Source organism: Triturus cristatus, chromosome 5_1 (genome assembly GCF_964204655.1).
Source record: "Triturus cristatus chromosome 5_1, aTriCri1.1, whole genome shotgun sequence".
NCBI lineage: Eukaryota > Metazoa > Chordata > Amphibia > Caudata > Salamandridae > Triturus > Triturus cristatus.
The window spans coordinates 684,567,478-684,595,215 of record NC_140587.1 but is presented as its reverse complement, the minus strand read 5'-3'; the positions used below and the strand labels follow the sequence as shown (position 1 = coordinate 684,595,215).

General features: G+C 41.8%; 1 protein-coding gene across 1 annotated transcript in view; it reads left to right on the top strand.

The window, feature by feature from the left end:
* The window catches only part of SNTG1 (syntrophin gamma 1), a 2,687,950-nt gene that overhangs the window by 912,107 nt on the left and 1,748,105 nt on the right, over window positions 1-27,738 (top strand). Inside the window, exon 4 of the mRNA XM_085605648.1 lies at window positions 9,144-9,198. Within this exon, the coding sequence (XP_085461774.1) occupies window positions 9,172-9,198 (27 nt within the window). The 5' untranslated portion in view covers window positions 9,144-9,171. The remainder of the gene's footprint in view (window positions 1-9,143; window positions 9,199-27,738) is intronic.

Here is a 27,738-nt window from a genome sequence, read left to right as displayed (position 1 = left end):
AGTACATGCAGGATATTAGTTAAAAATGGCTATGCTTTTGCTGTAATCTCAATAGGGCTGGTAACAAGAGTTACCACTTATCAGGATTATAAATTATGTAGTAACTCCAATGCTAAAGAGTTTTGCACTCAGAAAATCTGCTTACTATTAGCAGACAAATTCTCTGGTTGAAACACAAAAAAAAACACGCAGTCTGGGAAGCATTTTCCCCCAGCCAGAGTTATTGATGGCTCTAGTACCAGTAACTCTGGAGGAAATTCCAGGCCATTTTGCATCTAATGTATCCCTTGTCAGGGTTGGACTGGCCTATAGGCCTATCTGGCAGAACCTGAAAGGCTGTTCTGAAAAATTACTGGGCCAGTTTTATGTCTGTTTGTGGGCCTGTCGGGCCAGTTTTTACTCTTGATTTCCCTGATGTTAAAACACACATTTCAGGTAACGAGTTCAAATCCACACAGCTTTCCATACCTTGCAAAACATATAGTTTGTCACTAGAAGTTCATAACTGCCCCAGTTTGAAAACAGAGGTCACAGTTCTGACTTTTTAATTCACCAATGGGGTCCACTTTAATTTTGTGCCAAGGCCTATGTTCAGTAACAGGCTTACCTTGCCCTTTATACATCTTTGTAGATGCTTCCCTATGCATTCAGCTGCCTATGATCTACACCTTCACCTTAAAGATCGAGGATTGATTTTTGGGACAGGAAAAAGACTTTGCTGTCTTACACAGTACAGATAACTGTCTACAATGTTCATTCTCTGTTAGCCTCATTATAACATGTAAGATTCTGCTTTAAGATGACAATCTAATTTTTCCTATAAAAAGTACTAAATGCAGACAGGAGTGCGTGTTACCGACACGCTGCGTGACAGAGTCTCCCGTAATGGCAGTTTTGGCCTCTAGCTACACAGACTGCAGGCAGAGCACATAGCCTGATGCAGTTTTTGTCACCTGGGAACAGAGTGAGCAAGCAGCAGTGGTGATGGCTGCACTATCCATAGCACTGCTGCTGCAACCTGGAGCATTTTTAGGGGGCCTGTTGGAGCGGCCTGGGTTTAGCCGATTTGGGACATTCGTAAGCATTTGCAGAATCCAATCTGCCATCTGATAGGACAGGTAGATTATGGCATGGTGAGGAGCCCACTGAGAACATACACAGTGAGCTGTGTGGGCTCCGAGAGGGCAGTGGTGGTTTAGACCTCATTAGGTTTTTGGGCATCTTTCAGCTGGGTGTAAGGATAAGAGGACAACCGCTATCCTTAGTGGATTGTCAGCATAATCTTTGGAATCCCCTTCATGCATATTTGCCTTGAACTTCAAAAATTGGTGTTAGGAAAGGGAGGGTCGAAACTGAGGAGATTATTCCCAACTCCTCTTTTGGTTCTGGTCAGGCTTACTAGGCCATGCGGTTTGCATGCCTGTCTGCACTGCGCTTTCCTCTCTGTGATAGCTATGTTAAAAATGAGACCCTCAATGAAAAAGCTGAAGCCACATCAAGGCAGCCCCGTTTCCTAAGTAAAAAACTCAAATTCTGTAGGACTTAAACCACCCAGAGCAGCAGGTTTTGGAATCTACATGAGACCCCAAGGCGCTGTGCCTTGGAGGATGGGAGTGCAGTGATAGAATTTCAGCAGGGGGTATAGAAAGCGTGAGGCAAAGGCCCACAGTTGATATTAGTGCAGAACAACTGGGGCAACAGGGACTGATGGAAATGGGGACCTTGTAGCCTGATGCAGAGCACACAATGGGCATAACGGGCATTGATTTAAACTCCCAGAGAATGGAGATGGGGGATTTGTTCGAGGAAAGCAGTAACCGAAGACTAGAAGAAGTGACCATGCAGCTTGAAGGTTCTAAGAGTGACCCTCTCTTGCTCTCTGTAGGGAAAATGATAGAATTGATCAGATAGGTCTAGAGAACAAGATGCAATACCCTATATTTAGAAGAGCTGGCAAAAGGGGGTCAAAGTTCATCTGCATTGTTCATTACTGTGTTCTTCACCACAGACTCCCACCATTCAGGAGATTCAGGAGACTCAGGCCAAAGAAAGTAATTCAGATTGTCTCAGCCCTATAGGCCAGCTGACTGTCTCCAATGGAGAAAGACTCTCTTCTGCTCTAAATATTTTTGTCAACCAGACTGCTGACTCGAATGGAACACATAGGTTGCCACAAGCAAACTTATCATCAGCTACTAATATAAATCTGATAGGTTTATTTTAAAGGTCTGAGCCAGCCAGTGTGCCCCAGCAGATAAGACTATCTCTCACAGATTTTGAAAACATGCCAATGTGAAAAGACCCTGAGGACCGGGGAAGAAAAAATATTTTTACCCTGCTCCAACTGGTCTTAGAAGAAGTGTGAGATATTAAAACAGCTCTAGTGGATCTTGTGAGCATATTGGAAGCTAGGCTAGAGGACATGGTCTCTAAGCAGTACAAATGGATTGAAAAGCCACAGAAAGAAATGCAAAACTTGAATTGCAAGCTCGAGGACCTGGAAAACTGTAATCACAGGTCTAACCTGCTCTTAGTTGGTGTCCCTAAGAACTGGAAATCTGAGTCAAAAATGACAGAGGCTATTGTGAACTTGATTTCGAAGCATGTTCTCAAGGAAACTGTTTCAGACTTTTGACAGAGCACACACAAGCTCCATTTGTTCAACGAGCAAGGTTAAAGATTCTGTGGGAGGGAAGATTTCTGGTCTTTTCAGATGTAGTGGCAGCAAGGAATTTTCCATTGGAAGCAGATGGGGTTTGAAATTATTATAATAAGATGTCATGTAATTGAAAAGCAAGGAGATAACCAAAGCCGCCATGGTTACCAAAACTTTGCATCTGCAATATGTGGGAAGGCGGAGAGTGCTTTTTTTGCAGGGCTGGGTACTTCACAGGGGTGGGACAGGGGTTGGTGGATCACCAGGGGGGAAGGTTAGGAGGGAGGGGGTTGGATGTGGGCAACAAAAATGGAGGTGCATGGGATGCAGTCCCATTCAGGAGGTTCAGAAAAAATATTGAGAAGGCTTAGAATTTGGGCTGGTGTCAGGGTCAGGCACAGCAGCGAGGATGCAGAGAGGGCTCAATTGGGATTGCTTTGCATTATAAAGTTTTCCAAATTTACCACATATTTCACTTTCTGCTGACTGAATACAGACTACAAGCAGTTCACTTTAGGAATGTATTCTGGGTGGGATTTGCTGTGATTAGATTCAGGATATATGTAATGTCAAGTGGCTGCAGCATCTTTAGAACTTTAGAATGGCCAGAGATGGCCTGTATGAAATGCACTTTAATACACTTTATGGATGCACTTTACAAAGGACTATCTGTGGCTCTGTGTTGCTGCTTTATATATATTGATGCTTTGTAACTTTGTGCCTGGCTTTTGGACTTTGAGCTTTATGTCAGCAAAAGCTATTATTGCACAGAACAGAGTGTTGAATACCAGGTTCAACGTTTTCTCTTTTAATGCAAATAGGTTGAATAACAGGAGGAAAAGATGAGCGATAGAAGCTTGGATTTTAGAGCATTACCCAACAGATGTATTTTTACAGGAGACACACATTTGTTTTAGAATGCTGAATAAGTTCCGCAAGTTTATGGGTTGGGCTAGTTTTAAGGGCTTTTCATCGGTTGGAGCCACCCATAGAGGGGCTGCAATTTACATAAATAAAAATGTACTGGCTAAAATTCACTTATGGCAGGCAGACTCTGAGGGTTGATGGTACCGGATGAACTGCTCAATTGATTTCCTTTTTTAACATTTATATACTTGTATGCTGCTGTCAAAGATAAGCCCAATCCACTAAGTAGGCTTTTTTAATCTTTAGGGGTCATAGAAATGGAGATTATTTTAGGGGAGGACTTTAACTTCCTGCAAATATCAACTCTGGATAACTCAAACAGGAACAAGAGTAAGTTGGTCAGGCTCCTGTAGAGTTAAAATCATGAACTTTCTAGAGTCAAATAGAGGCACTGCTGCCATTATGATGGTTTGGATGCCTAAAAAGCCTCTCTTTGAGATTCCTTGATCGCCAAAGAAAAATTTTGGTCAAAATCTTTAAAAGCAGAAAAAGGTGATTTGGAAGATAAATAAAAAAGAAATACGAGAAATGTCTTTGGGTGGGGTCTAGGGAAAATGGAGAAACGTTAGATGAGGCAAAAGCTGCACTGCTGGAGTATTATTATGTTGAAAACTATGTGCCGAATTTTACATATACTATGTGCAGAATTTTACGTATTTGCAGCAACTCTAAGAAGAAAGCAACTATGCCCAGAGATTTATGGCTTGTCCATCTAGGATCGTTGTGATAATAACACAATTAACGGAATTAATTGCCCCAAGACTGGAGATTCTATCATCTTGAATGGGTAGATTAGGAGGATTTTTTTGGAACACTTTAAATAGTAGTAATAGCACCTCTGTTGATGTAGATCAGGTTGAAGTGGATGTCTTTTTAAAGGATATTTGAATTCCAGTTTTATCAGTGGATGATTGAGCTTTTATAGATAGTCTGTTTACCCATCAAGAACTGGATGAACTTGTTATAAGCATGCCTGGGGGTTAGGTGAGGGGACCTGATTTTATAAGATATTTGGTGATCTTTAAAATCCTCTGCGACTGGAGGCAGCCAATTCCATACCGAAAGGTGGGACCCCCACCCTCTTTTAATCCGACTAACATCTACTTTTAAAAAAAAAAGGTAAAGATGCCTTAGATCCTATCACTAATCGCCCCATTATACTGCTTAATGCAGATTATAAAATCCTAATAAAATAGTTTGAACAAATTGACAGCTATGATGATACATGAGGATCAGATTGGGTCTGTGGAAGAGCGACAGCTATACACCAACACCAACTATTAAATAGAGGCCATTGATATGTGTATTACATTACAGATCCAGGCACCTGTTTTTCTTGTAGCTGCCAAAAAGGCATTTGATCTTGTGGTCTGGGTAATGCTTTTTCTGATACTTGAGTGATTTGGATTCTCTTCTCAGACCACAGGATTTATCAAAAGAATGCATGTTAATGCTGAAGAAAGCCTAATGCTGAATGCATCCGAGGGTGGGGTGTTTAAATTACTATGAGGTACTAGGCAGGAATGTCCTCTCTCTCCTGTCCTTTTATGCCTATTTCATTGAGCCCCTGGCCCAGGCTATCAGACAAGATGTAAATAGTAAGGCACCTATACCCCAAATGTCCAAAATTTGATTATATATGGATGATAGAATATTATTCTTGGCACCTGAATACTTGGAGCAGAAGAGCATGATTGATATTTTCACAGCTTTTTATATATTAAGGAGGTGTAGATAACTGGGCTTTTGTTGCAGTTACCCCCTCACTCTTTTTGCCTTCTTTTTAACTTTTAGATGGTGATTTTCGTTACATGGTTTTTCATGGCCTTATAAATATGTGCCCCTTTCAGAAAAGTGCATGAAAGGGGCATTCCATGGGTGTCGCAGGGGGCGTTCCAAGCAACATCTATGGCTTTTTGACACTGCCCCAGATTTATGAGATATCGTAAGTCTAAGGTATTGCCAAAAATGAACGCCTCCCGAGGGTAGCAGTAAGGGAGGCACAACGAGGGGAAATATCTTTATGCCTCCTCGTTTTTGCTCTTTGTTTATGCGCTGCATTCTGTAGCACATATAGAAGGATGAAAAAACTTCTTGTGATTGTTTTTGTGCAGGAAGGTTTTCCTTCCTGCGCAAAAATATTCATCCCCGCAATGCAGGCACCCTTGCACCATGGCGCAAAGGTGCCTGCATCGGCGCACGGCAGCCCATTGTGCGCAGGCGCTGGGGAAAAGGACAGGAATGCGTTGTATCCTGCACTTTTCTTTTGTTGTAGGGCAGCACAGCAGCAAGGCCTGTTGCGCTGCCTTGCCGCAAAAAAATAAATAAATGAGGCCCTATATTTATTTCAATATTGGTGGCCAGATCGCTACTGCTGCAAAACTGGAGGTCAAAAATGTCTCCATCCTTCGCTGATTGTCTAGGAAAGATGCAGAACTTGGTCAGGGGCAGTGAGAGGATGTACACAGTGAGGGCCAGGCAATCTAAACAATTTAATGAACTCAGTGGTCATTTGATGGTCTATATAGAGAATAACAGCACTTTAGGGACAGGGTAGGCGGGGAACGTTATACACCTTTTAGGCCTTCGTATAGGGCCTTTACTATTTTTTTATCTGCTCCTGCATTATTTCTGAATGAGTTGTATGTTTTGTATGTTCTGTCTGTATTTCGTTGCACCTCTGCAATAGGATTTAAAAACAAAATACAAAATGTATCCCATCATTTAACGCTTGTCACTGATTATGGTAAGTGGTTCAGTAATTACTTGTAGGTAGTCTATTATAGTAGAGTATTTCTTTATGGAATGGTATATATGTATGATTCTCAATGACATGTTATGATTCTAGAATGTAAAGCTTTGCTTAGCCATTCTTGACTTGTCTCCTGTCCACATCAGTCGTGGGTTCTGTATTTGACAATAAAGCTTTTGTCAATCTTTTGAAATTCGCCTCCATGTCAAAGGATTATTTTATTTCGCCACACTACACTGATTGGCACATTTTCCAGTGGCTTTACCTCAAACCTTCGATGGTGTTCACACCATGGGGTCGATTCGGATCCTGTATTTATTTTTCCCGTACGACTCGTATCCGTTTTTTTCCGTACAAGTCATGTCCGACCCGTGAAGTACGATTCGTACGGGAAAAATACATCGAATCGTATCGGGAAAAGTTGTACAAGAGGGACCCGGACACTTTTCCGTACGAATTGTAAAAATACAGTCCGAGCGTACAAGTACGATCCGGACCGGCTTTCTGATGTACGATTTGTACGGAAAACGTCCCATACACGGGAAATGACTTTACCCCCTATGAAGCGAAGTTTGTACGACTAGTATCCCGGGAAAAGCTGTTCCCGGGGTGCGAGTTGTACAGGTATACACCCCTGTGCGTTGTGTATGTACGCACCGTACCCCCAGTGCAAATATATGGTGCGTACCCCCAGTGCTAATGTACGGTGCATACCCCCAGCGGGTATGTACGGTGCGTACCCCCAGTGCGGATGTACGGTGCGTACTCCCAGTGCGAATGTACGTACGTACCCCCAGCGCGTATGTACGCATCATACATTCGCACTGGGGGTACGCACCGTACAATCGCGCTGGGGGTACGGTGCGTACATATGCGCTGGGGGTACGGTGCATACATTTGCGCTGGGGGTACGGTGCGTACATACGCGCTGGGGGTACAGTGCATACATACGCGCTGGGGGTATGGTGCGTACATTCGCCCTGGCGGTACGGTGCATACATACGCACTGGGGGTACGGTGCGTACATACACAGGGGTGTATGCCTGTACGACTCGTACCCCTGGGGACTCAGCTTTTACGGCTGTTATTGGCTCCCGTAAAAAAAGAGCCGTACAGAGTGACGTAGGGACAAATCGTACTTGCTGGGCCGTAAAACGCTGCTTAAATACGTACGGACGTCGCGTACAGGCTGTTCCGGATCAGATTCGTAGTTTTTTTTGACCCGTACGGTCTTTTGTACGATTCGTACAGAAATAGGCTTTCTGTACGAATCGTACTTCCTAGGTTGTATGGAAAGTTTACCGGGTACGAGTCGTACGGAGAAAACGCTCCGTACGACGATTCGTATGGCCCCTATGTGTGTTTTGCACAGCGTGAGGTAATTTTAATCTACATCATTGATGTGTTAGGCTTATTCCTCATGTAAAGGATGTGCAGTTAAACCTACAAAGACTCTAGGTACTAACGTGGAATAATCGGGTCTGTGCACATATTTCCTATTTGCACTCACCTCTAAATCAGGCCCATAGTGTCACTAAAGAAATCAAAAGTAAAAAGAAAGCTAACCGAGACAGTGACATTAAGGACTGTTCCAATATAACAAAAACATTTCTGTGACTAGATACAATAATTAATCAGCTATTATAACATGTATTTGTAAAACGCACATTCACTTAGAAGGATAGGTTTGTGCTGAATAACAAATGTTGATTATTACCCAACAAAATGATTAATATTTTATCATACTAGGAAGGATGAAACGCTGAGTAGACCTACCTGGGCTTGAACTTGTGACCATGAGGTTAAAACAGATTTCTGTAGTGACTGCAAATAATCCACTGAGCTACATAAAACACCTTTGGGAGAGCAAATCCATCTGTGTCTTTATCATTGATTTATTTACAAAGATGTATAATATCCTTTGCATACTTTTACTGTTTAACATGCTTTACTCTTCTTTTACTTTAAATAAATGAATATTGAATTATATTGACACAATTCCTAAAATTGAAAGAGCAACATAGGTAAATATTTTGAACTGAATTGCATTGTATAATAATTTAGTTTGCATGGTTATACAGAGAAAGGCCTGCCTTTGGCATCTCTGTATTTCCTGACTTGCCATGTTCTTCTTATGTGAGCACTAGGTTTTCTTAAAACATTGGGGCCCATTACGATCGCGAAGGGACTGCCTCCGCCAGGCCGGTGGTGGCGGTCCCTCCGCCATCTGCATGCCCGCTTCCCCCCGCCACATCATGATGGCGGGGGAATCGTTCCACAAGTTTGGTGGGTTGCAAAGCCCACCCGCCACGCTTCTGCCACAGGTAATTGTAATGATTGCCTGGCGGAGTGGATAAGGCCGGGGATATGGGGGCGGTGCCTCGAAGGCACTGCCCACCCGATCACAAGTCTGGCGTCAGCCAGCCTTTCCATGGCGGTGGAAATGCCATGGAAAAGCTGGCGGAGGCTGGATTCGGGGGGCCCGTGTGGCCCCCCTCAGTGTTGGGGGGCCAGTTGTGCAATGGGGTGGTACCCATGGTTGCCCCCTACATTTCTATGCATAAGGTGGCAGGCACCACGCATTGCCTGCCACGTTGTGCAGTGACGATCGCATCGTGATTAGGGGTGTAGGACCGACGCATTACAGGCGGGCGGTTCCGATCCCGCTAAGTAATCGGCCCCATTGTTCCTCTTGTCTACCTATCATATATTATTGCTTGTCATGATTTATGCTCTTAGTGTTAATTTATAATATGGTTTCATCGCCATAGCAGATGTATTCGAATAATGTTTTAATTTCTTTTTTAGACACAAACCCTCATCTGTGCCATAGCACATGGATTTCAGGACTGCCTGTGAGGAGGTAAGCATTTTACAAATATCTGTTTATTACTTTAAAGGGTTTGTTGTATGATGAAAGTCAGTTTTATTTAAATCCCTGTACCCCGTCAGAACAAGGAATAAGCTTTGATCCATATTCAAACTGGAGATTGAAATTACAGGTTGGTTGATATTTATCACACCTTAGTGTTTTCACTCTAAAAATTCCCGAAGGTCTAACCTTATCGTAATTATCAGTGGTAAAAAGTTCTGGAAAAAGGTGAAACATGCAAAGATTGATGTGTTAAAAACCGATTCCACGTGTTATTCCTCATTTTTAAGTTGAGAACTCAGAAAAGAAGGTATTTACTAGGGCTAAGTGAAATTAGTGTTATTTATTTTAGAGTACTTACAAAACCTTTTGTGAAATCACATGAAATTACGTATGATTATGTGGAATGCAAATCTGTCATTTAGCACTATACTAAATACATGCTAAATAACAAAAGAAGAGTAGCCACTCGAGTTCTGTTATTCCTGTGGTCTTGCTACAATGTTTTTGTGCGAATGGCACATTGACACTAACGTTTTTCTGTGAATGGCATGTTATTATGTAAAGTGGCATAATGTTGTAATTTTGGGAACTCTGCATAACAAGTCTGTGGGGAAATTAGAATTATTAGTTGGGGTAGATAGTAATAACGTCTCAAAATTGTTAGGCCCAGTTAATGATTTCAGTAATTTAGACCTAAGCTCAACCCCTTGTAGCTATGGCACAGTCAGACAGGCTTAACTTAGAGAAAATAAAAATCCCATGCAAATATATAAAAACTACACCAAAATGACAAAAATCTAATAAGGAGAACCAGAGGTGTGCATTTTTAAAGATTTAAGGAACAATAGCACAAACAATCACAAAGCACCAATGGTAGACAATGGTTGTGGTAGACTGAGTCGTAGGTGCAATTTCAGGCTGACCACAAGGCACAGGTCAGATACACCAACCTGTTGAAGGTTTCACCTTTTGACTCAGTCTTTTTTCTGGAAGTCAAATTCCTTCAGTGGGACAAGGCAGCAGCCAATATCAGAGGAAGCCCCCAAAAAGTTGAATACGCGTTGGATGCAGTCTTGCTGAAGCCATTGGTTTTGGCAGGGAAGTTAACATTTTATGCCCAGGGATGTCCTTTCACCAGTCAGATACTTTTGGCACCTTTGCCCAGTCAAGAATTTATCTCTGGACTCTCTATTTTCTACCTCATAATCCTTTAGTGGGCCTAGGGTGCAGCCATAATCACCATTGAGTTCCACCAGGCCAAAAACCGTCTCATGAGGATCGACTGAATTGGATTTGCTTCTGAAGAGAAGCACTGAGTGAGAGAAACCTGTTCAGTCTTGGACAGATAGACTAGGCAGGTTTGTCCTGGTCCTCCTGAGGTCTGGAAGTCAAGAAATGTTTACGTCTCAGGCTTAAAGAGCTAGTAGGAGAAGTTTAGTTAGACACGTACAAGGATCATTGGACGTCAGGAACAGAACTTGGGGTCACGAATCAATCAAGTAGATGTCCCCAGCAGGGTCCAGTTCAGGATGAGCCAGGGACTTTTGAAAAAAGCATCTTGCCATACTTAAAGTCTCGCAACTGACCCTTGGAGTCTACTTTTGTTTTCCTGGGTACAACAGAGAGCAGGTCTAGCCCTTTAGGGCTCCATTCAGTTCACAGGCGATAGGCCTGTTCCTCTTCTGTTCTTTGGTAGAGAGTGCCTTGGGATGCCACATCTATACCTGGTGATAGTTAGTGGGTGGGTGTGACTCTTGGCCCCCGCCCTGACCAATGGGGTTAACGTTCCCAGGACTAACCCTACCTACTTTTGTGGTAACTCATATTTGCTCTTCTGCAGAAAATGCTATAGTACCCTCACTCCTAATGTCCAAGATTGGGAAACATTTATCCATGTGTACAGAGCCTGTGTTCTCACCCAGAGGTGTGGCCAGGGTAATAACCAGTGCTTTTCTCCTTGGTTACTTTAAACCAGTTGTGGGTGCAGTCCGCCCTCCACTGGGTTTTTTACTTGTCTGACTGGAAGGATAAAAGCTGAGACCTTTCGCGATATCACTAATATTTGATTATGACAGGTAAAGCCCCACTGAAGTAAATGAAGTCCCAGGGTACATCCCAACTGGTTATTTTGCCAGAGGAAGAGATAATAACACCCCACACCAAAGCCCTTTTCTCTGATCTGGAAGCAATTTTCACACCTCATCAGGGCTAAGCCCTCGTTGGGCGACTGCAGGAGAGCTCATGGAAATGAGACTCCAGGAGGTTCAGGAAGGAAAAAGGTAACTTTCTAAAAGTTACTTTTCATTAAAAACCTAACTTCACAATTGAGTTGGGCTTTTACAAAATGTAAAAAAAATAGGGGCTCAATCACATTTTTACCTGGTCTCAATCCAGAGATAGCAGTATTAATATTTAATATCACCTCCCAATTTTTCTCCATGCCTTGCTACAGTGAAAACAGCTTTTGGGTGCTAGTCACTGTAAGGACATGTTAACTTTACATTTCTACATGTCCTACTTTTACATACCGTGCTCCCTGCCATGTGGGCTACAGTACTTGCATAGGGGTTACATCAATATTTACAAGGAAAGTTTTATCATGTCAAAAAGGGTTTATTTTGATAGGCCATACTGCAGGTTTTAAGCTGTATTTGCTAGACTACTGCAGCAGGCCTGGAGTCATGCTTTCTTGGTCACACTATTGAATGTCCTTAGGTGATATTCAACTTTCCACGCAATAAATGTATTTTGGGCACCATATACTATAGCTTTATAAGAAAGTTAACTTTTTCACTTAGGAGTTAGCCAACTTCAACATGTTTTAGGGGTCAGACAACATCCACTGGGGCCTGGATACCAGTGTCTCAGTGCAAAAAGTCCAAACATCTGCTGTATAAGTCCACAAACATTGGTGGTGACCCCCAAAAAGAAACAATTTCTCACAAAGCGTAATGTGAGATTTTCAAAATTGCATCAAATATGTATGTGTAATTTATAGTTTGCTCTGGCTCAATACATACATGGTAAATATCTCGTGCTGGGGTAGTAGTAAATACCCAACTCTATTACTATCACCTTTTAATGTGGGCCTTCAAGGAGAACAGATGGAATGAAATATTGCGTGATGCTCTCAGAAGTGCCAGACCTCTAGCTGAATTAAATGAATCTAGTCTTCAAGCAAAGGGTTTTAACCTCTTCGGTAATATTTCTATCCACATAATGAAGTTTATTTTTAGTTTCTGAATTTTTGCATTTTAACCTCAGTAAGTTTTTACATTTGAACCATAGGCAACCTTTACAAGCATCAATTGCAGTAAAATGAAGACAAAAAATATCATTGCTGCCCTGGTTTAGTTATCACGTATTTACCAACAGCCAGAAACATAGCCGTTGGACAACATTGATAACTTTTTAGGACATTGCTAGATTTTCCCCCAAATTACTTCATGAAAAATTAAATTAACAAAGAATGTAATAAATATAATTATGTGAGTGTGAGCGTGTGTGTGTGTTCAATGGCATGCATTTTAGTAATGGGTGTTATGATTCTCTACCAAAGTATTAGCAAGTATAAAAATATTAGAAACAAAAATATTAAAACGTCCTTACCCTTTAAGTGCCAAGGATTTTCATATTTAAGTGCTGAGTCATTTTTTCACTTTGACGTCAGTTAAGGATTAGGTCTTTACTATTTTTTTTAGGTCATGTCTACCAGACAGTGCTCGGATGTCTATAGGTGAATTGCTCTTATGGACCATACCAAAATCCACACTGGGCTTGGAGCTCACCCACTGCTGAGCATTGGTGGCCTTACTATAATTCTCAAGTATAGACTTCTTTTTTAACCCGTTGCGTGCGTTCGTCAGCCAACGGCCGTCGCGAGCACTACCTCCGTAGTGCTGCACACGTCTGTTGGCCAACGCGGACCCGCTCACTCCGCTAAACTGCGGAATTTCTGCCGCGGTTAAAGAGTTAAAGGCTTGTCTACCTCTTGTTGTTTTTGTCCCTTCCCCCAGAGTTGACTGACTAATTTTTATCTTTCTACTGCTCACATTTAGGGAACTAACTTCATCTTCTTAATCCAGAACTCCTAGGGAGTGGACATGTTTTCTAGTCTTCTCCCTTGTTTGCTGCTTCCCCCAGACCAGATGCAAGTGCCTCTGTTGCTCCCTTGCTCACCTCCCACTCCACTCTCTGCCCCCTAACAACTCCCCCGTCCACTCCTCCATTGTCCCCTAATCCCTGGTTGTCACTGCAGCCAGCTTGGAACCGGGGCAGGGGAGGGCAGAAATTGCATGCACTTCAAATAACCGTTCTAGAAGCTTCGCCTTCCTTCCAGAGGAAGGGCACCAGGGTATAAAAATAGGACCTTCAGTCTTACTCTTCAGTTCACTCCTGGACCTGCAGAAGGACTGCCTTCTGATGTGACCTGCTGTGCACTTTGCAAGATTGCTTTGCTGTACCTGGATGGACTGCTTTGCTGCCTGGAAGCTGCCTTGAACCCTTAGAGGCCAGCCCTCCTGTTGAGCCCTAAATTTTCACCTGAACCCAGGTTTACCAGAATTACTTCAAGGGGTAGTTTGCTGGCCTCCTGTTCATAACCAAAGGGACTCAAGAGTATCTTATCATATTGAAACCTCACCTGGACCCAGCGTAAGTGAGACCTGAATCCTCAAGAGGTGTCACACCAGTCCTGGTCCCTTGGTTGTGGTGCTCAAGTTGCCCAGATGGCCACATTTCAGAACTGAGGACTTAATAAAATGTTGGCCAAAAACTGCTCTGAGAACAAGGAGAAGACTGGGACCAACCTAATTGACCATCCACCCAAGGTGCATCGCTAGTCGTATTAATTTCACAGGTTCTCCTGCTATGTTCTTTTGCGCAGCAGCAAATCCTTTTCAATGGTCTCTCACGAAGGGGGAATCTGACCTTGTGAAATTGTCTGCGGCTACAGTCCTCTGCCTCTTCCCACTGGGGATTTTCAACTTCCATTTCAGAACCTAAGTCTGATTGCAGAATCTTCACCTTGTCTACGAGCCACGGCTATACGATGATGAGGCTTCCCCCTTGGACTCCTCCTGCTGCCTTGCCCTGCTGATTTTTACCTACTCAGACACTTTTTCTTGGAATTTCTGATAGGTCTAAAGGTAAGCATGGACCAGGCCCAGTCCTCTTCTTATATCTGAAGTGCACTCCATCGCGGTAGGCCATATTTTTCAACTTTAACCCAGTCTAGAGCAATTAGATGGTGCTTTGATATTTTAGGTGCTAGTTTTCACACAAAAAAGTTCTCCTGATTGAATTTTTGGTATTTTTATGTCAAATAGTTTATTGCAATGTACTTTATATTTCTAAATTGATTTGAGATTGTTCTTGTGCTGTGTTTTCACTTTATTACTGTTTATGTGCTGCATAAATACTTAAGACAGTAGTGGTGGCCAGTCATTGTGGCAGGAGGGGGGACGGGTGGGCAACACAAGCAAACATGTTCACTCATTTACTCACAACCATGCATTCACAAGGCATGCACATGCACTCATTCAAAACAATCACACAACAAATTCATACATTTTTTACATGCACACATGCACCAAACTTTCAAAAATGTAAAACTTACCTGCCCTGCAGCTCCTACGAGGTAAGCCTCAGAGGTCCCAGGAGGGATGGAGCTGCCGCCTTCTCTTAGGGCAAGCAGCAATCCCTACCTTGTCATAGAGTGGGATGAGGTCAGTGAAATTGCTGAGCCCACCCCACTCTGTGATGAGGTGTTAGTGATTGACACTTGGCCCTGGGCACTCTAGGGCCCAAAACTGAAGTGCATAGGTCTGGGGTAATCAGTGATGCTCTCCCTCATCATGAGGGGGAGGACATAGAGCCATGTTTTCCGTGGTGAGGGGGTCACACCCAGAGGACTCTGAAAGCCTCATCCTAGCAGAGTTCCGCACAGGCAGCCAGGCCCCTGCACAATTAATGCATGTCCCTCTCCTGGCTCCCTAACCTGTAAAAGAAAAGTATCTATCAGCTGACCTTTGTTCAACCTGATACATATCACCTATTATGAGTTGTATCAATTATTTTGGAGCATAACATGAAGGTTTTGGTGTGTGGCATGGTAACATCTGCATGTACCATTTGTAACTGGTCATTTTTCTTTCAGGTATAATTAGGCAGATTTCAACCACTGAATTTACCTGTGGAAAATTGCAGGGATATGGTAACTGCAGCAACATTTGTACAATCCCTGTGCAAAGTGTATTTTATGCATGTATCAGAATGAACAGAGCACTCGTGTTGAGGGTCAGTGTTTCTGTTTTGTCCTGGAAGAGCCTTAAAAAACAGTCAAAATATGTCAACATTTTGTTTTGTCTTTCAACAAATGTTAAAAGTGTTGTGCAAGTGTGTATTTCTTTACATCATTCACAAATATGTCTTAGTCACCCTCTTTACAGCATTAAGAAACATGCAAAACAGAGAAATGTTCACCATTATTTTTGTAGATTTCTTGCTGGCAGTCTGTAGTTCCCATTTTTCGGTCGAGCCTAGCACAGCCCGCATGCATTGCACTAGGAGAGGGCCTCTTGGAATCACTCCAGACTTCCAAGAGACTTCTCCGTGTGAGTCAGACTCCTCCCACACATTCCATTGGCCTTTGCGTGTGGCTTTAAAAAATGAAAGCACGCAAATGACCAAAGGTAGGGGTATGTCCCGCCTTTTCTGTGAACGTTCACTCCCGTGTCCTATGGGTCTTGGGAGTGAGCAGAGCGAGCAGCAGCACGCAGTGTGCCAGCTGCATTCCACGTGCTTATTCTTTCTCTGCCTGACCTCACAGTCCTTGTCCTGCCCTTAGCCCGTCTACTTCCTGCTCTCTTCCATTTGTTTTCTCTCAGTATATCCTCTCCCCCAACCCTCTCCTCCACCCCATATGGACTCGATCTGTCCCCCAGCGTTGCTCCCATCGCCATCCGCCAAACTATCAACCCGCTCCAACACTTTTTCTCTTTCCCTCTTATTCGCAAAGATGCCACGTTTTTAGCAGCGCTTTAACTGGTATGAAATCACATGTATGTATGTGCTCACCGACAGGTGACAGCGTCATTTGAAGGATTTTTGTGCCCCGGGGAAGACATATTTTGAGGGCTCCTGTAAGGGATACATTTTTTAAATCATTACACGTTTCTTGTTTTTATTTTCCTTTCGCTATTTGTCATTCGGTATCCTACCCGCTTTCTGACTAAAATGGTGTGTGTTTTCAGCCTTGAATGTACATTTTGGGTTCGTCAAGGTATTCATCCACTTACTCTCCATTCGAGTTTTTTCCTCCTTCCTAAATCTCCGCCTCTGTTGCACTTTCCACCCGTTCTCTTGGGGCTTCCCTTTGTTACACCTTATTATCATAGCTATTCATTCACATCAGATAAAACGGACCGTTCTTGTACTTCAGCTGTACTGACCCTTTTGATAGTTCAGACAACATTAATTTTCTGTTCCCACATTCAGTTAAGCGATTGTGACAATGCAGATGTTTTTATTACAATTGAGCATTCTACCCTTCTAAAGATTTTTTGAAAATACCCTTCAGTCAGTGAATAGCTTCCGGTTACCCCAGCATTAGTACGGTAACTGCTCTGTAGCAGGGTTGTATTGGTAAGGTGGGCGATGGGCCGGTTTCGGAGTTGAAGCTGTGAGCCTCTTTTTTGGCAAGCATGGTGGCCCATTCAAGCTGTGTCTGTGCTGTCAAGATGCCCCCAGCGGGGGTCTAAGCGCCTTTTCCGGAGGCCGATGGGACTCTATTACCTCAATTTTTCCAGCAGGGCAAACAATTACACTCATTGCAACGAAAACAATGCTGGTCGTTGGACAGTGACTTTCGTAAGAACAATCCAGCACTGTCCCAAGGAAATCAGTCAGCAAGGCCAATATATACATTTTTATAATTTTTAAAGCGCTGTGAGTTAACCCGTCGGCTCCTTCAAACCACTAAATGTATTATATACGTGTGCACATCGCTCCCAAAATTAACATGGCTCACAAAGCAACCGTTTCTTACGGTTAGGAGAGGTAGGATGTTCATATGTTTGCTTAAAAATGGTTGAAGGGTAAGGGGGAAAAGAGTGGGGTTTTATAGAAGGATCCCTTCCCTATAAAGTTTTTTCTTTAGAATAAAACTATAACACCAGGTGCACACATGTAGAAGGACACAATTAATTCATGCTGAATGAGTCTTTTAAAAACCCCTTCATCACTACAATGTCCCTTTCTGACATGTTCGGTCAGAGCTCCATGTGATGTGACGCGCAGAGCGAGCACCGAATTGCTAAATAAATACTGGCTATAGTGCACTTTCGGGACTCCCCTGTAAATGCACTATGCTTTTTCTTTTTATTCTACCTAGGAGCACCCGATTACATTACATACATTCAGATTAATTTTGTAAGGCACAGAGTGGTTAACTGATTTGCCAGAGGAAATCCTTTTAAAATGCTAAATAAACACCAGCTTGAATGTTGCTGTTCGCTCAATGGCTCAGTGGAAGCAAAGACACTACTTTTCCCAGTTTGCATTAGGTCCTTCAAAGCTTGGGGCTTGTTTTATGTGCAAACTCAAGTGTACAGTACGACTTGCTTAATCTCTTAAGGAAGTAAATAAGTAATCAACAAATTGTGCATGTGTACTATTGTTGAAAGTTTCCAATCACCCTCATATGCTGTTCAATATTCTAGTGATGCAGTCACACACAGAATGTTATAGTGCTGTTGGCTTGCATCGCAGCACTTGTCTTTCTGTCTGTGTTAAAAAACACTTGGAATGTGTCCATAAATGTTTCCTGAGGCACACATGTATTACTGAATCAGACTGCATGACCCAGTGTTTAGTAATTGTATAGCTCTTCAATCCATGGCGACACAGCACCCAGGATACTGTGCTGCATGGCTAAACACTTTTATGGTCCAAAGGGCGAGACCTATTGGCTATGCCAATGCTTGTTGCCCTTTCTGTGGGAAACAAGTATGGAAGCCCGGGCTGAACCTAGAAAATTGTTCATTTAGGAAAATTAGACAAATTGTTGATAATTCAAGGTTTTCCCAAAGCAATTAATCATTAAATTACTAAAAGAGTAGAAGTGAAATAATCATTGCATTAGTAAAAGAATAGAAGTGATAAAAGAGAACTATGAACCAAGTATTATGTTGTTACTTCTAGCAGACCGTTGAGGGAACAAATATATCTGGCACCCAGAGCCACCAATCACTGCTTATAAAGACCTTTCATTCTGCAAAGAACATACACCACTTGATGTTTAAATATTTTATGAATACAAATTTGATAGGAAAGAAAGTTTTACATTTTTGACATATATCTTAGAATGTGAGTTCTCTTATAGGGGTCATTTGTACCACTCCAGTTTACGGAAGAGAAATGGCCCCAAAACACAACCATGCAAGGGGGCTTCAAAGCTGCTTTAACAAAGGTCACTATTTAGGATGTAGATAGCTGCTGTATTTGGGGTCATGGATTGATTGCACCATCGGAAACTTACAAGCACCTTTTTGAAAACTAGAGAGCTGCAGTCATCTAGTGTGATGCAGTTTGTCTCCATTCCAACTTTCTTTCTTACCCAGAAATTCCTGCAAATATCAAACCCTGGATTTTAAGAACATATTTTCCTCCCTTTTCTCTGAAGGGAAAACTCCTGATTTTGCTGAGAAAGACAAAAGACACACCACTCAGTGTTTCTACTCTTCTCCTGATAGAAAGGCTTCCCGATGTGACTGGATGTGTCTTTTACCAGGGACAGAAAACGCCACAAAATACCACCCTTAAAGGGGCAGCAAAGATGCGTTTAAAAGGGAACTATTTTCAGATGGTTGCTGATTTCCAGGGTTTGCCAGTACACAGCGATAGCTACCGATGCCAGACACTTCAAAAACACTAGTAACCCAGATAGGTACATGGTAGTGGATCTCTCATTCATTACATAAAATTTTCGTACCCAGAATCCTGAACAATGTCAAACTCCTTTAACAAAACCGTTTCCTCATAGTTCTGTAGTGTAACGTTACAGAGTTTCGGAGAACAGTAAAATTGCTACTAGCCAGGATTGTCACTCTTCTCCTAATAAAATTGGTACCCCTTATGTGGATAAACCTACCACCGTGACACAAAAGGTCTGAAACTTTAACCATGGAAGACGCTATAAAGACGATTGAAAGAGTGAAAGCTCAGTTTTGGGAGAGAAACAATTGTCATAGTTGGACCCAGGTTCAGCCAGAAGCCAAAGAAACATTTCAACCCCAGATAAGTTTGTAAACTAGATACTTATATGAGTTCAGGGTGGAGGTGCATGCATGGAGCATGCCACATTTTCTTATCCAGAATTTCAATTTACACATGGTCAGACAGGGTGACCCTTCTGCCTCCACTTTTCTCACAGCTTGCACAATCCATCAACACCTAAATAGCACTACGCATGTGGCAAGTCACACATTAGACCACATACATGACCCAAAAATTGTTTATCTAATTTCCAAATGCTTTGTTGGGTATGGTGAGACCATGAATGGATCAGGTAGATAGTATATCTACTTTTAAAGTAACAGAAGCTTTTGTTTTATTTCCACAATCATGGTGGTGGCTCTGCACAAAACATATAGGCCTGTCCCATCTTCTTATCTGCTGAGTTATCCACCTTGACTGTGGAGTCTCTGCAGTTGTAAAATTAGTGTTAGTAAAACTAAACTTCCAGTTTGTAAATGCCCCAAAAATGAGTAACTTTACACAAAAGTGTAAGTTTGTCTTTCTGAATCAGACACTAAAAGTCTGCCCTTGACTCTTTTGCCTGCAGCTGCTAAGATCATGGAGTCCTGCTTGGCAAAATAATGGAACCACGCTCTGAAATTGGAAAAGGGCTCAGATGACTCTCAAATTGTTTTCCATCCCAACCAAAGCACAGAGTCAGCACTTTTGTCAGCGGTGGATGATTTCCGCCTTGCAGCAAATGATAACATTCATTCAATCTTAATTTTGTTAGACATCTTTGCTGTTTTCTGCACCATTGATCATTGTATTATTATGAAACAGCTTCAAAATATTGACATAGGTGTCTCAGTACTAAATTGTTTTTAATCTTTTTTCACAAAAAGAAGCCAACCAGTGATCTTTCGCCAAACAACTATCTTGCAGTGTTCTTGACTGTTGCCCGGCCTGTTTAACATTCATCCATTGCTGTTAGCTGCCTTAGTTCATTTTGCATTTTTTGCATCAACATACACAGTTATTCTGCTAGGACTCAGTTATTATTGAAACTTGTTTCAAATCCCACCAATTCTCAAAAAAATCAGGATTGCTGATTGCAGTCCATGCATGGATACGCCAACACTGACTTACGCGTACTATGTACCAAACCAAGATTATTATTTCAGAAATCAGGGATTGGTGGCAGAAATCTTTCAGTATGTGCCCCTATGTTTTGGAACAAGCTATGAAGCAACTACCTTTCAGTTCGAACCTCCTTCATTCATAAAATAATTGAAAACTTTCTCTTTCAATAGAAGCCATAGATATTGTTTAGTTATGGAGAACCAGGAGGCCTTAGCATGACACCATGCTTTATAAATATATTCAAAAAACATCTCTCTTATGAATCATTGTTCGGGGCTATTTTCCCATGCACCTACCTCAGTGTACAGTGCACAATGCACATAAGTAAAAATAAACATTTACCGAGTAGGGTGCAGAAGGTATCCTGTCCATGAAGAGGAAAGATTCCCGATGTGTGCACCATGGACTATCCCACCAGCAGATGGGAGAACATAATCTTCTGCACTACTGAAGTAAAGCAGAGGAAGTGGAGGTGAAATCCTCAGCACTTTGGTGATTAAAAAATAAGTTTAATGGTGTTTTTATTTAAAAACATAACCTAAAAAGCACTGAAAATCACCAATTAAGAAGGTCTTTGCAACAGAAACTCCCCCGTACATTGACCATGACCTCAAACATAATACCACTGATGATATCACAAATGATCTAATAATGTCCCTGATCACTTCATCTAACACATGGCCATTGACACCATTGATAACACCATTATTTTGAATGCACTTTTTCGTGGCATTGCAATTGTAAGCCGTGGAAACTAACTGGGCAGCTGCTTAGCTGATGGATTCTTGTGACCATGCAAGTTTTTCTGCTGACTTACCCAGTCTGACAATTGCCTTTTGCAGCAATTTCCTGGATTGCTTAAACCTGAGTTGGTAGGCCTTTACCGTGGATTAAAGATGTATTCAGCTGATTTTCAGTTTTAATCTGAATTCCACTTTATTGATTGTGCTCTCATTGAACCACTCTTGGCTCCTTGTCTCATTCTATTTTTCTGTCCCAATGGTGACCCCATAATTAGGGAGGGTCAGAACGTTGTCATCAAACGGGAAATTTAAACAGTCTATTTTTCAATTAATTCCTTCACTGTCACTTTAATTGTGATTATGTTATTTACAATTGATGAACTGTTATAGTTCCATTGGTCTTTTTAATATACACATTGTATTGCTTTCAACCCTTCCACTGTATGATCACCTCAGGACTTCAACAAGTCATCTTTATTTGATTCAACATTGTGTATCATAAAAGCGTACATAATAAAATACAATACAATAAAAAATGAGTAAAAATAGAGGATAATCAAGTGCAAGCACAGTTTAGCATACAGTAATAATCTGTTCACCCGGTAGTGACTTTCTTCTGAAAATAGCAGCCCTTAAAAATCTTGCTAAAACCATAGATATATACAAATTTGGAAGTAGTTTCAAATGTAAAAAAGCCGGTCTACATTGCTTAAAATGTAAAGATTTCCTTAGTGGTTTGATGAAAGAATTTCTCAAATCTGTATAAAATTTACAGAAAAACAATATATGCATAGTTGATTGTTTGGACCAGTTATTAATATTCGGAAAGCTTGTCAGAGGGTGAAAAATGTCAAGCCTAAAACGTGTCAGAAAAACCTATGCTGAGCATTAAGAAAGTTGATAAAATAGGGTTGCATAGAAAAGGTGGTCAAAACCATTTGATTATGTGAAACAGTAGGTTTAGCCAATTCAACAGACAACCTCAGTTTCTCCAGTAAGTTTAAACATTCTAACTTTAGTGCTTTCCTCGTAGTGTTGCTCAAGGTTTCTGGATGATCATAATATGTGGGGTGGCTAATTCAGACATGAATTATTTGATGAACTTTAACCATGGGATTGATTGGGCAAGCTCTGAGCCACAACAGTCCTTTACAATGACACGATTAGGTTCCATATAGTCCGATGTCCAGATCTTATGCCAGAGAAGGACTGGCTGAACCTTTATCAAATCTGATACAGTATGTTGCACCAAACTCAGAGTGGCACACAAAATTAGAACAACTGTTAAGAAGCGCAAAGACATTTTCTGGCAGCTGTAATGGTTCAACATTTACATACACCCACAACTCAGAAGCATACATCACAATAGGTCGACATTTGGCGTTGTAGATAGTTAACATTTCTTTAGGATGTTTGAAACCTAATTTCCTAGAGAAATTACACAGGGCCGTAATTGATCTAACGAATTGGAGCCTTCTAGAGTTTACAGCACTTCTTCAATTCCCCTCACAATCAAATAAGATCACTAGGTACGAAAAAGAAGGTGTTTGCGGTAAAATGGCCTTCTCTATTTGAAAGTTACACCATTTAGATGTTTTTTGGCCTGCTTTCATGACAAAGGTTTTACTTATATTAATTTGTAACCCCAGATTCTCCATAAAAAGTACACATTTGTCAAGTAGGTGCTGCACAGCCAATGGGGTGCGGGCCATAAGCACTGCATCGTCTGCATAATGCAGAACCGGTATAGCCCGGTGCCCAACTTGGGGCAAATCTGTACATGTATTAACAAGAGTGCTACCCAACTATTAATCAACAAATTAAATTAAAAAAGGAGTGAATACGAACCCTTGTCGGACCCCTTTTTGAATACTAAAACGTCTTGTACATTCACCTTTCATACCAAAGCTGATCCTTGAGGAGCTAGTTGAGTATAGATATCTAAGAAAGTTTACTTTAGTGGTATGTACACCCATTGAAATCATAACCGACCAAAGTTTATCGTGGACTACACAGTCGAAAGCTGGGGACAAACTGACAAATACTATAAACAAATTACCACACTTTATGTGTACATGTTTGCCTCTCAGCAGATTCAGATTGATGACTTGCTCTGTGGTCCCAATTCCCGGTCGAAATCCATATTGTAGATCCTAAATTATGTTATTAAAGTCCGACCACCGCTGTAGTCTTCATAAAAGCATGTGAAATGGGCTAGCCAATCTTCTTCGGTCACTGCAACCTCAATTCTGGGCTTGTCATCATCGCTAAAGAAGGGGGAGTTTATAACACGGCAAAATGCCGTGGTATCATTATTACCGCTCGCCTCATGCAATTTTTCCCTGGCCTCCTCTTTCAAACCTCTTTTATGATGTTTTAGAGTGAGCCTATACGCCCTTCTCCAATGTTGTACCTCAGCGATATTCTTGGGTAAATTATTTAAGGCCCTTTTCAGATTTTTATGAGCCTGAGTACAGGCATTATCAAACCAGCCTTTGGTGTTTACAGCTCTTCTCTTCTGATGGGAAGTAAGCCCTACTTTGATTTACTTAGTAATATAATTGAATGACTCTATAACCATAGTAGCTTGTGCTGACTCATCTAAACAAGCGACAAAAGCCCACCTCTGATGTTCGATTAGTTTTTGTAAAAATCTGGTCGGATCAATCATAGACCAGCACAGAGTGAAACCATTCAGACAAGAGAGTTCATTGTTCTCCACAGATGAGGTGTGATGACGAACCCCTTGATTTTGAACAAAGTTAGTGTTCAACTCAAGACTCTGAGGAAAATGGTCACTCATTGCAAAATCATGTAATATAAAATTACTAACTAAAGCAGAATAACGATTAGGAAACAACAGAAATCAGTAATGCTTTTTCCCATGCTACCATCAAATGTGCAAAATACATCAACTGGACTCCAAATGTGTTACTAAAACCCAGGTCATATTTGAAAAGTAACTCATTGAGTTTTGATCCATACTCTGTGTGTGAAAAATGAGTGAAATCATCATTTTGAAGGGAGGCCATGCCACAGATTTTGTTAGCTGGCAATTAGTAGGGTTGAATATTAAAATCTTCCCCCCATATGAGGATTTTATCTCTGGACTCCTTAAAGATTAGTGATTCCAATTCAACATCGAGTTGACTTAAAACATTCAATATATCTAGGTGACCGGCATTATTATAAAAATGTACTAATAACACCAAAGAAGACACTGAAAGATCTATGGAGATAATTTGATAGTTAGCAAACTTTACACCCATATTGGAGGAAACTAGTTTATTGGAAACATAAGTACAAAGACCACCTTTGGGCCTACTATGTCTCGATGGAATGGCTGGAGAATGGAATGTTTCAAAGCCATTGAGATGAAATGGCTCGATGGCCCATGTTTCTTGAAGGCAGATATTAAAACCTGTTGCAAAGTCTAACCATTCTGACAAATTGTACTTACCATGGAGCTAAGCAACATTCCAGCATAAGCGAAAAACAAGCTCACACAAGTTCTGGTATTTTTTTAGTCCAACTCGTATCGAGTAAATCAGTTGTTGGAAATAAATCAATAAAATCCACTGAAGTTTGTGTTCTTTTACTTCACAGTCAAAGTCACAGGTAACAAAATCCAAAACACTGTAACCGACATGTGTTTCATCCCCCCCGGACTTTTTCAAGGCTCAAGGACAATGATAACCCCTGTGAGAAATAGATTTGTCTCACAGATTCCGTAAAACCACAAGGTATGTGTGAAGACTTTTCCAAAACGTCCCTGTTGCGGACAATATAGACAACAATTCTCTACTTGTGCCTATTTCCCTCAGTGACAGGAAACATGATGTACAGATAGGACCTTGGTAAGTCCGCTTGTTCCAGAGATCCCGGCAGCGGTCTCACATCAGACCGGTGCCGGTAACAAGGGGACTTAGCAAGGTCCTATCTGTATATCATGTTTCCTGTCACTGCTGAGTCTGTTTCACTAGCACCTGTGGTGACTGGGTGCTTAGCAAGATAGCACCACATGAACTCTTTCTTTCAATGTACATTGTACCTCTTATTGGACACCTATAACTAGTATTAGATGTGCAGTCAATTAGGCTTAGTCACCAAAGCAATACAGATTGGACTCTACATTCCAGCATAAGACTGTGGTGGCACTTACACTTGGTGTTATAGGATCAGTGTTTACCTCACTCCGCAATAGAGACGGCTTGGCAGTTATTTGGGAGTTTAATCAATTGTCATCTATTAGTTGGCTAGTAACAGGGGTCAGGGTTATTGGGGGAAATCCATGAGAGATAGCTCCATTCGAGGTATCTACCCTCAGTCAAACCACCCCAGTAAGGCTGGAGAGACAATAAACCCTATTAGAGGTTGAAAAAGGATACCTAAGAGGGCAGGCATAGTTCAGGTTAGATGTTGATGGTTGAGACAGTGATTGTGATTGAGAAAATCATTATATCAATGCATTGGGCTGTATAGAGAGTTGTGGAGGGTGTTGATAAAAGAACCCAAGGGGTAGAACAGAAATGTGGTTTGGATTTAGCAATGCTGAACTTGCTTTTCCTAGTATGGCATTGACCAGTGCTCGAGTTTTGAAGGAGGGCACCACACAGTCACCCTGGAATAATATGGGACCTCTGCCGACCCACCTGACCCGTCTAGCCATCTTAAAATCTGCAAAAAGGGCTCCCCCTAGCCCAACTCTAATGTTTAGGCAGTTGAGTGATTTATTTCTTAACAAATCCCAGGCTTCTTGGGTAGAAGAGAGGAGGGTCGGAACATTGGCCATAATGACCACATAAGGGGTCTCAGCTAGTCGATCAGAATTAGACAGAGAATGAGTAGGAACAGTTCCCCTAAAGCATTTGTTAGATGGGAAAAGAGGTGAAGCCCTTGTTATACGAGACCTACTCACTTCTGTGACAGGTGCTTGTTGAATCTGTGGCGCTAAATTTGGCAGGAGGCGATTAGGCAGCTTAGAATTCCCTGGAGCAGTTTGTTGTGGTGGAAAAAGTGCAGAATGTCTGGGGTTTAAACCAGTGTTATTAGAATGATCTTTCATCCCTTCCGTAACATCCGCATGTGGGGGAGGGCTGTCAAAGTGAGGATTAATTGTTCCCAATCGCTCTACACAAGTTAATACAGCACATTCATTAGCTTTAAGTCAGTCAGTAAGGGTACAAAAAAGTCTTAAGAAGGTCTGTCAAAACTTGAACTGATGCCTCCATAAAGGTATAGTCCAGGGGTGCAATTGACAGTGATTTATTACCAGCTCTGGGAGGCTTGGGGATAGCTGCCTGCCTCTGCAAAGGTGCCTTTATTTTAGCCTTTACGGATCCCTCACGCGGAACCATAGTGAGATCCAAAATGCGGCTCCCAGGAATTTATAGGCGTTTGGAGAGTGGGTGAGGGTTTGAAGTGCCCGTCGAGGTGGAGTTCAAAGTATTCTCATCCTTATCCGGTGTGCTAGATCTCACAGCCTGGTAATTACTGGGTTAAGCAGCGGTTGAGGACACTGAGCATGGATTTGTCAGGTAGGGCCCCTCGGTGCAGGTAGTTAGTGTTACCTCCACACTGAGGATCTGTTTCTCAATAGCACCAATAGCCCCAGAACTTATCTAGAGCAGAGCTAGGATGTTTCCTTTTCCCCATAATTTTAGAATACACAGTGACTTGTTTTCAGGATAACGTAGAAAACAGAAAATAGTTTACCAGGAAGACTGGAAGCAGTGAATGCCACAAACTTACAGTGCCAGCCACAGCATTTTATGGAGCAGTAAATATATTGTACCAGTTTCTGTTTCTCTTTTTCATTTATGCTGCATTGTAAAGCAAATGACATTTTTTGATGTTTTTAAAGCAACTGGCTCTGCTTGGAATCTCTGTTCTTTGTTTACATTTGAGCCCCTGATTCCAGATTGTTTGGAACACGGGCTGCTCCTGTTCTCCTTTTGCTATGTCACCCACAGAAGGGCATTTACGGAGTGTAAATAGGGGTAACAGCAGATTCAACCAAAACGCCTGATGAGAGGAACAGCGTTTAGAAAACAGGAGGAAAAAACAAATGAGTTTTTCAGATTGTCCCAAAAGTAAGTGATTTATAACCAAATGAAGACTGAGGGGCAGATTATTATAGCCACTGGCCAGTAAGAAGAAGAAAGAGCAGCTACCTGAGAATGTGCAGTACATCCTGGGGCCCGCAGCAAGTCTACTTAAGGATTATCATGAGGAGTCAAAGTCACCTAATGAATAACATTTTGTTGAAGGTATGTGGGACCTGAGAAATGGAATGCACATTGAACATGATAGACGGCTTCAAATTTTATATGAAAATAGATCAGAAGTCAGTGCAATGATACAAAGTGAAAGGTGAAATGAGAGAGACGAGAAAGGTGAAAGATAA